Genomic DNA, 10,000 nt, shown 5'->3' on the forward strand with positions numbered 1-10,000 from the left:
AAACGCTTCAAAGACGCAACGCGTGGTGGAGAAGGGGCGCACACGGTAAACGCGCCGTGCCATAGGAATCAATGCATTTGCTCGCGTCCCGTTTAAAAAAAAAACGCTTATGTGTATTTGAGCCCTAAAACAGTTGGCTACAATATAACCAGACCTTTATGGTAAGCTGTTATGGTAAGACGGTTATGGTAAGCCAAAAATAAATTATTGAAGGAATATTTTGAAGGAATCTTTATGGAAAGAAGTCAGATTGAAGTATCAACTGTTGTATAATACCAGAGTTTGTTGTAATATATCCGACTTCATTCAATATATGTCAAAATCAATAAATAATTCCTGATCGGCTTGCCATGAGAAAAGAAAAATTGTGAAAAACACACTCATACACATTCACCTGAATTTTGAAGATCACAACGTTAGTGTGAAAATGGTGAATGGTTAGTGTGTTGATATCAATCATTCAGAGCTTGATCTTATTTTTTACATATCTTGTTGTTTTGTGGTTGCTGATTTGAATAAGGCTCATAGTGAACCGGCACACACTGGTTGTCAACAACATCACAAGCTAAAACAACCTGATGTGTAATCTCAATCACATCAGTGCAAGAGCATTGCTTATTATCCACGTTGCTCGTCACATGAAACACAACAAATGCATGTTCACTAACACAAAGGTTATTGACAAAAACATGGCCTTTGCCTTTGCAAATGGCCTCGACGTTTTCAGCATCTTTTTTTCTGAAAAAGGTCTGCACCCTAGCCCTGCCACAGAGCCGATTCTGGACTAAGTAGGTCTTCCATTGGTTTTGATCTGTGTTCATGTCAGTCTTTAGGATATGTTTTCTCTTGAATTCACTGTAGGCCTTATTGTTCTCATTACGTTCACAGGGACTTGTGTTTACCGCAAGCTCAAGCCTGTTCAGCAGAGGGTCCCCCCCTCTCTGTTCATTCTCAGCGTCTTCCGGCAGGTTCTGATCACGTTCCTGATGGTTCTGCTGACCCTGATGTTCTTCACTGAGATTTGCAGGCTTCAACAAAAGCAGTGCAAATGCACTCAAAGCCAGAATCGCTATGGTCCAGAACCAGTTCGGGTTTCCTAAGAAATAACAATAAAAAGGATTTACACCCTTATTGTATTTATTCACCAAAAATGTAAAACAGATCATTAATTAGTTTATCTTGGTTTAAATTACTTTAATAAAAAAGTGTAAAATAGGCCTTTTTTAATGGTCCAATAAGTTTGAAAAGTGAAAAGTGAAAATCTTTCCTTACCCAGAAAATAATTGCTGACTGCATTGCAATTTCTACCATACTCGTACATACAGTAGTACAAGAGTGCCAAGAATTTAGCCAACTATAAAAATAACTGTAAAATTCATAATACCCTTCATTAACATTTGCGAAACCTTTTTTTCTTAGAAATAAATAGACTACAGACCAGAGAGTGCCATCAAGACAACCCCAATCACACAGCCGCAAGAAGACTCTCCTCCGGTTGATGTGGAGGATTGGAGATGAGCTCTGATCGCAATCTGGGTGAAAGACCAGACCTACGCTTTAGGCAACAGTTGAAGTGACACTGGTATTTAGCTACTTCCTTGAGGTGCATCATACTGACGCACAACAAGAATTGCATATACAGTAAATACGCTTTATTCTCATAGCCGTGGTACTTTAATTTGGGAAACAGTGTAAAGAGCAATATCCCTTGGCATGATTATGTGTCATTCTTTGCTACAGGATTAGCCAAGTGTGAATGAATGCAGTATACCTGGAGGATCCAATAGTTGGAGCAGAATTTGCCATCTCCCCTACGACAATCAGTTTAAAAGAGGATAACCTGTGCTGTCCTCACCCCCCTCACCCCTCAGCCCTCCAGGCTATATCAAAGACTGACGCTATGCTGAAAAACCTGTTTCTCCTCTTACAAGGAACTGTGCGCCGTTCTCTACTGTTTTTTAAACACATAGAACTGCAATGTAAGTTCAATTGATAAGCTTATGCACAGCTTGCTTGTTAGGCTGAAAGTAGGTTTTTGTAAGGGTACGTTTAGGTTTGATTTAAATTAAAAAAGTTGTACTCCTTTTAGTCTCATGTTATTATTGCTGAGGTCTTCAAGAATATAATCATACATGACACATTTGCCTCAATGTTTTTAGTTAGGTAAAATATCAAGGCATGGCAGACTGCCTAAAAGAGTCAAATGCGCTTTAGGGTCCAGAGTGTTAACCCAGTCAGAGGCTAGCTATCAGACATGACGTATTGTAGAAAATGGCCTCTCCATAGCCTACTTATTCATTGGCCGTGAACAAATAAAACCATTCTTACCCAAAGGAGAGAAGAACTTGGCGTTTCTCTACTGTTCAGTCTGCAGAGTTTCTTCAAAGGTCAACTTGAATTCTGTTTTCTAACTGACCTGATTCTTGCCTGACTAAAAGCTGGTGCAGCTCAAACTGAAACCAGACTAAGAGTGGATGTTGTGCCTCCCTTGCATCTCGGGGGTGTGACTATTAGATGTAATGAATTATTCACGTATGAGATTCTTGCCATTTTTCTCAGTAAATTCTTCCTCATTCCCCTTCATAGACACCTTAGGGTGCTGTTGCTCATTGGACTCGATGGCGGTGTCTGCTATCACTGCACACAGTGCACAGCGCAGGGCAGGGTTTCTCAACTGGTGGGTCGTGGAATTGGTTTGAGTGTAGTTTTAACAAGTTTTAAAGATCTAGTTAAAAAGCTTAGCCATCTAGTGTTATACTTAATTAATTCCAAGTATGTTTATACAGCCATGTATGATATTGAAAAAAGGTAATTATGATATTTGGTGTTTTGTGGCTCACACATAGTTCAGGTAGGACCCAAATACACAACTTAAAGGCAGGATTGAATCAAACCAAGGATTCTTTACTTAGGAGGCGGGTTGCATACAGGAACACAACTGTACAGGTTAAGTGTCAAAAATAGAACAACTTTACATTTGAGGAAATCAAATTAGTCACCATGACTGTTAGAATCACAACGGGTACAATGCACAAATACATTGTCCATGTTCTACACTTATCCTTTTTCTGAAATACATTTTAAATGGTGTTGAGTTTCTGAAATCCAGTTAAAATGGTGTTAAAGTTTCTGAAATCCAGTTAAAATGGTGGAGTTTCTGAAATCCAGTTATAATGGTGTTGAAGTTTCTGAAATCCAATTAAAATGCTGTTGAAGTTTCTGAAATAAACACAATGCTTCTTCTGATGAACAGCCAGCTGCAGTCAGCAGTCTTGAAGGAGGCCATTCAGCTGTTAACAGCAGATGATTATGCCCAAACGTTAGAAAACAATGCTTAAGCACCAAGTACATTTTCAGATTTTATTTTGAAGCATTTCTTATTTCATCCTTCTTTCATCTTTTTTCTCTGATTAGCTGTAGCTCCTCTGTCTCTTGCCGTACTTCCTCTCTCATTTTCTCTACCTCCTTCCTGACGCGCTCTAGCTCATCCCTCTCTCTCTTAATCTTTTCTCTCTCCAGCTGGAGTTTGTTCTCCTCCGTCCGCAGATCTTCTCTTCTTCTCTCTAGTCTGTCCACCTCGCTCCCTCCTTTTGTTCCGCACATCCTCACCACTCGCTCCTTTTCTGTGAAGCCAAAAAAAAGAGAAAAGACTATTAGCTTGGAAATCTATCTAACAATCAGTTGATCAATCGATCGATCAGATGTTGGGTTTTTTTTGCTTTTGAGCAGCAATACTTTTGAAAAAAAGGTGACAGAAGAGAGAGAGAGAGAGAGAGAGAGAGAGAGAGAGAGGAGGGAATAAAATAAAAACAAAGCTCTTGCCAAGGTATGGCCACAAGAGGGAGCTAGATTCCAGCACTGAGTGCACTGACATTAATTTACTGCTAAGCGGTCATTTGTACCTGTCTGACAGGAGAGAGAGAGAGACAGAATGAGAGACAAGAGGCCAAGTGGGAGAGACAAGCCTCATGTCATTCAGTTCTCTAATTAAACATAATGAGACAAGAGATAGAAAACGAATAGAGAGGTGTCCAGACAGATAAAAGATAAAACAGAGAGAGAGAGAGAGAGAGAGAGAGAGAGAGAGAGAGGGGAGAGGGAGAGGGAGAGACAGAGAGAGTAGCTCAACAAAAGAGAATATATGTCTGCCTGCCATCAACATTTCTGGATTAAAGAAAGAAGGGGGGGGGGGGGGGGGCATGCACTACAGGTTGAAGGGGCAAAAGAGAGGGGAGCAAGTGCCGGAAGGAGAGTGTATACTGTTGATAGTGAAAGAGAGAGTTGAAGAAGAAGAGGGGTGAATGGAAGCGTAGCAAAAAGAGTGGCAAAAGTGACAAAAACAGAAAGGGCTAATGACAGAGAACAGTGTAAACAAAAAAGGACACAAGTCAACACCAACTCTATTTCCAGATTGGGAGTATGACTGTGGTCATGAAAAGAGAGGTGTGGAGAGAAAAACGGGAAAAATAACCACCACAACAACAACAACAACAACAACAACAACAACAACAACAACAACAACAACAGCAACAGCAACAACAACAACAACAACAACAACAACAACAACAACAAGCGACTCACCCAGCTCTCTGTACAGCAGAGGCTGGCAGTGAAGCAGCGCCCGATAGAATCCATCCTTCGCTGCCGTGCCGCCCGGCTCTAGCCCCGCCCACAGCTCCTGGGCCCGCCTCTCCTCACCCACGGCGTCACTGACACTGAAATACGCGTCCTCGCTCAGTAGCCCCTCCCCTAGCAGCCGATTGGCCACCGCCTCCGCCCGTGTCAGACGCCGGAGAAGGTCCTCTTTTATCTCACAGACAAACTGAGCGTGCTCTGAGGGAGGATATAAACATACAGTACATATATAAACAAACATATATTTCAATACCATATACTGTGCTATAATATAAAAAGAAATTACTAATGAACTGTTGTAAATATACATTCAGTGTGCAATGTAACAATGTATAGAACTCACGCTAAACTCTAATGTCAAGAACAAAAGATGCCTAGAGTGGGATTTTGTAATGTGATGGGTTAACACAAATGACATTAAAGGAGTTTGTTGGGAGGATGTTTAGTATAAAGGTCAAAGGTTACACAATGAGAGTGGAGAAGAGGTGACGTGGCGAGTAGAAAGGGAAAGAGCTGGGAAATAATTGGAAAGTCATCCGAGTGAACGGATCTTTTGTTCAGATTGTTATCTTTCCAACCCTCATTTTTTTGCCCAGTGGAACAGAACTCTACAGTGTAAAACAGGTTTCACCTGTTCCAGAGTCCTGGTTTGAACTGCAGGTATTAGATTTTACAACGTCTTCACTCAGTCCTGGTTTGAACTGCAGCTATATAGAGACTTGATATTGGCGAAAAAGATACCCAGATTACCCAGCAATCATCATTCCATAGCTGTATGTGACAAAAATGACAAATTAAATAAGAAATTATTAATTTATTTGAATCGGCTTCTTTTATAGTTTCTATAGTGTATGTGCGATAAGCATATATAAGCGTATATATTGCTACTGATGATTTCCCCCTGCCATTTTAAGCGAATGTATATATAATATAAGATATCTTGCCAGCTCGAAAGAAAATCATCCTTGATCACTGTCGCATTACACTGGCGACACTTTGAAATCCCTATGCACTGGCTGCATTGTCTATAGTTACGCCCCTGGCAACACAGCACAGGTACACTCAATAAAAGCTATAAGCAAATTAACAAAATACACCTTTTTCAACCACAAATAAGAGATACATAACAGCGACTTTGCGCAGAGGCTCTGGCTTAGGGGCCCCCTGAGGTCATGGGCCCCTGGGCCGTTCGTTAATCCGTCCCTGTGCATACACATGCACAAACTGTTATAACGTTATGGATAAACAAATTAATGTCAAAGCAGTTTGTTGGGAGGATGTTTAGGTTAAATGTCAGATGTTACATGATGAGAGTGGAGAAGAGCTGACATGGCGAGTAGAAAGGAGAAGAGGTGAGAAATAATTGGAAAGTGTTCCGAGACAGAAAGTGTTCCGAGAAAGAAATGTATCGGAAAGTGTTCCGAGAGAACAGATCTTTTGTTCAGATTGTTATTCTTTCCCCCCCTTTGTCTTTGCAAAATGGAACAGAACGCTACAATAAAAAACAGGTTTCACCTGTTCACACAGTCCTGGTTTGAACCGCTTACAAAAACAGATACTATGAGAGGTGAGTGATGGAGAGAGAGATGGAGAGAGATAGAGAGAGATGGAGTGAGAGAGAGAGATGACTGAGAAACAGAAACTATGAGAGAGTGGTGAGTGATGGAGAGAGAGATGAAGAGAGATGGAGAGAGAGATGGAGTGAGAGAGAGAGCGCCTTAGTCCCTGCTCATTGCAGTATGCAGTATTATTACACAAGTAGGGTCATTTCCTCTGGATATCTATGTTATTCCCTTACTTTTTACTGTCACAGATTGCTACACTCACCAGCATGTTGGACCTAATTGGTTCAGGGACTGAGTGTAGGCTGCTGTGGGAGCTCAGTATAACCGTTCACAGAGGCTGGAAGGCAATCCTCCGTTGTATAATACAATGACATAGTTCTGCTGCAGCGTGTTTAGTGAATAACTAGGCACCTCAAAACTCGCTGCGTTTTGGTTTGAACTTAAACTAGTCATGCGTTAATCTTAGAGATAGGTTGTGATTTGTACCTATAGGTGGACATCGCCCTCCCTGATAAACAAGCCCTTACTTTTAAATATTAGTCATTAGCATAATACGATTGCCCGGCCAACCTAAGAAAAAAATCGAGATAGCTGGTGGAACTATGTTGTGAATATGTATGTGTGTGTGCATGTGTGGGAGTGTTGAGTAGTTGAGGAGTGTGTGTGTATTTCTCAATATGCAGCTTGTGGATATGAATGTGTGTGTGCGTGTGTGTGTGTGTGTGAGAGAGAGAGAGAAAGAGAGAGAGAGAGAGAGAAAGTAAGAGAAAACAGGCAGTACCCATCTCCAGCATGACCTCCGGCTCATGTTCCAGCAGCAGCCTGTAGAGGGCGCCAGAGGCCTGCACTCCCCCTGCCTCCACCGCCCTGAAGATCCCCGCCATGCGCTCACGGCTGCTGGAGCCCATCACAATCGCTCGGTGCTCCTCACTACCCAGCAGCCCCTTCTTCAGGAGCACCTTGGCGATCCGTCGCGTCTCCTTGACGCGCTCAATCAGCTCTGCCCGAAACCCATCCACCAGCTCCACACCTGAGTGAGAGAAGGGAAGAAAGGAAGAAAGAAAGAAAGGATGAGTGAGAATGTAAGGAGAGAAGAATAAGAATGAGTAGTGGTAGCATTGGTACCAGCAATAGTAGAAATATTAGTAGCAGTAGCAGTAGTATAAGTAGTATGAAGAAATATTGGGTTTGGTATGGCCTTGGCCCAGGATGCACTGGCCGATCCTAAGTTGACAGATGTGGTGGGGGGGCAAAAGAAAGTAAAAAGGTAAATGGATATAATGAGCGGGACTGGGGTTAGCCAGAGGGGGATAACACTAGGGGTTAGGGTTAGGATGGGGGTCAGGTTAGGGTTAGGATGGGGGGTTAGGTTTAGGATGGGGGTAGGGGTTAGGGTTAGATTCAAGGTGAGGGTCAGTGTTGAGTTTTAGATGAGAGGTCCAAGAAGATTGTATTGAAATTAAGGAAAGAATTTAGAAAAGAAACGGGGGGGGGGGGGGGGGGGGGGTTTGTCTGGTAAAGGTTATGGGGCCTAGACTGGAGTCCAAGATAATTGCTAAAGTTGAGGTTAGTGCTTTTATAAAGAAAGTAAATTCAGAAAAATGGAAAAAGCCAAGCAGAACAAGGTGAGTGGGTGAAAAACAAAGTAGTAGAAAAAGTAGTAGCAGTAGTAGCAGTATGGCAGTAGTAGTAGTAATAGTAGCAGAAGTAGTAGTGGTAGTAGTAGTATGATGAAATGCTGGTTTTAGTGTGACCTTATAGTAGTAGTAGAAGTGGTAGCAGTATTCTGCAATAATGTGTGTGTCACCATACTTCTGGTTTTGGCTTCTCAAACAGAATTGCACAATTGCATTGTTAACATCATCGTCACTTGACTTTGCTTTGGGATCAGATTTCTTGTGAGATTAGATTAGATTTTTGAGATCAGATTTCTTTTGAGAAAATTAATCAGTATCATCTGATGGGATCAGATTTCTTGTGAGAACATTAATCAGTATCATCTGATGGGATCAGAATTGACCCTTCGCAAACTCCACCCCGCTTAGCAACGGGTGCTGTATCAGTCAAGCATTCACGTTTCCCAGGTTCTCAGCATTGGTATGAATGGCGTGGCAACATGTTTTCAACCGTGTCAATTTCAGCTCTACCCAAAGAAATCACAAGCAATTTTTGGTAAAACGGCAAGATCTCAGATCGAAGCAGGCAAAAGGGTCTGCAATATGCTTATGGAGGCTACAACCACGACATTACATGCCGTGTTTGAAGACAGTCAAATACTAAGGCTAACAGGTTCATTCCAGCTAAATTCAAATTCAAAAGGTGCTTTATTGGCATGACACTTACATTGCCGAAGCAGTTGTATACAATATAGGCTACAACCATACATAGACATACATACCTATAACATAACATACATAGCTATATTTATGTGTTCTATTATCTACACAGTCGCCGCTACGCAAACATGTAAGGTAGTAAAACTGAATCGTATTTTAAGCAAGGGTTTTCTCACGTTTTCAATGCAGTGGGCAGATTTTAGCGACATAGCTTCTTGGAACAAACGTAGGTGCTTCTGTTTATGTTGCTGACATTCAGCTGATGGGGGGGGGGGGGGGGGGGTCGTCCACATTGTTTGATCCACAGCAGGCATTTCTCTCTCTGGGTCTTGGGTTTCGGGAAGGGATAAAATGTTACCCCTCCCTCCAGCCTTTTTGGATAGCGGCTGTCAGTATTACACACTCCATAAGCGCAACGTTTCATTTTCTTTTCTCGAGCAGACGTCTCTCTCATAGACTTCCATTCATCAAAATGGCTCGCTTGACTGAGGTCCCGAGCTCAGTTACCGTTGCTACGCTATGATTGATCAGTTACCGTTTTGGGGGAGTGGTCGCGGAAGGGTCAATTCTTCAGAATCAGGACTGAAAAAAGTAAAAACATGTAAAAAGTAAAAAAAAAAAAAAAGTCATGCTATGATGGAGGGGTTTGATTCTTGACCACGTGCTGCGCAAGGACCATAGAGCAAAGTCAAATTGTGTGCAGAGATTTCAGAATCTATAATTCTGTGATTTGTAAAAAAGAAAACCTGAATGTAACGACTACTACTCGTACTCTCCATAAGGTGTGTTCACGAGAACTTCACCTAAAGCGCTATACCTACAGTGTAATCCAACTATGCCATGGATAATATTTCACTACGCTAGCAATACGTCTGTTCCAACGCCCCATTGACTCCGCGGACTCACATAACTCTAACCATGATCTTGTAATAGGTTGTTACAAAACATTTCTGTCCTTTTCTCTTCAACAACGAAGCACTGATCTACTGACAGTCAATGAAAATACCTTGACACACATACACACACATCACACACACACACACACACACACACACACACACACACACACACACACACACGCCTCTATTGCATATATAAGTTGCATAAACATCCGATAACATAATGGCCTGCATAAGGCATACTGTCATTTTCAGCATGTAATGGTCTGTTCTTACATGACCCAAAATCTCAATCTAAAACTGAATATTTAGGCAATTACTAATACTAAACTAAATACTACTTACTAAGCATGTCTGTTGGTTTGTGTTAGGCAGTCCATACAATTATGAATGATGATAGCAGAAACACTAGGGGAACACTGTTACTATGCTCAATGGTGGCACAATCTTCACAGGCACTTTAAGATCTTGCGTACCTACCCTTCACTCCCTCACGACCCCCATTTACCATCTCCATCATCCGGTTCACCCTGGAGAAAGAATAATAATTGTTTAGAAAATAAGT

General features: G+C 41.8%; 1 protein-coding gene across 1 annotated transcript in view; it reads right to left on the reverse strand.

Moving 5' to 3' along the window:
* Positions 1-2,610: 2,610 nt before the first annotated feature.
* LOC308382211 (uncharacterized protein) overlaps positions 2,611-10,000 on the reverse strand; it is an 8,616-nt gene continuing 1,226 nt past the window's right edge. Inside the window, exons 2-5 of the mRNA XM_080859904.1 lie at positions 9,916-9,965; positions 6,982-7,230; positions 4,582-4,833; positions 2,611-3,623 (exon numbers count right to left, since the gene is read on the reverse strand). Of these exons, the coding sequence (XP_080716030.1) occupies positions 3,394-3,623; positions 4,582-4,833; positions 6,982-7,230; positions 9,916-9,955 (771 nt within the window). The 5' untranslated portion in view covers positions 9,956-9,965 and the 3' untranslated portion in view covers positions 2,611-3,393. The remainder of the gene's footprint in view (positions 3,624-4,581; positions 4,834-6,981; positions 7,231-9,915; positions 9,966-10,000) is intronic.

The sequence above is a fragment of the Sprattus sprattus genome, assembly GCF_963457725.1.
Source record: "Sprattus sprattus genome assembly, chromosome: 21".
Classification (NCBI taxonomy): Eukaryota; Metazoa; Chordata; class Actinopteri; order Clupeiformes; family Clupeidae; genus Sprattus; species Sprattus sprattus.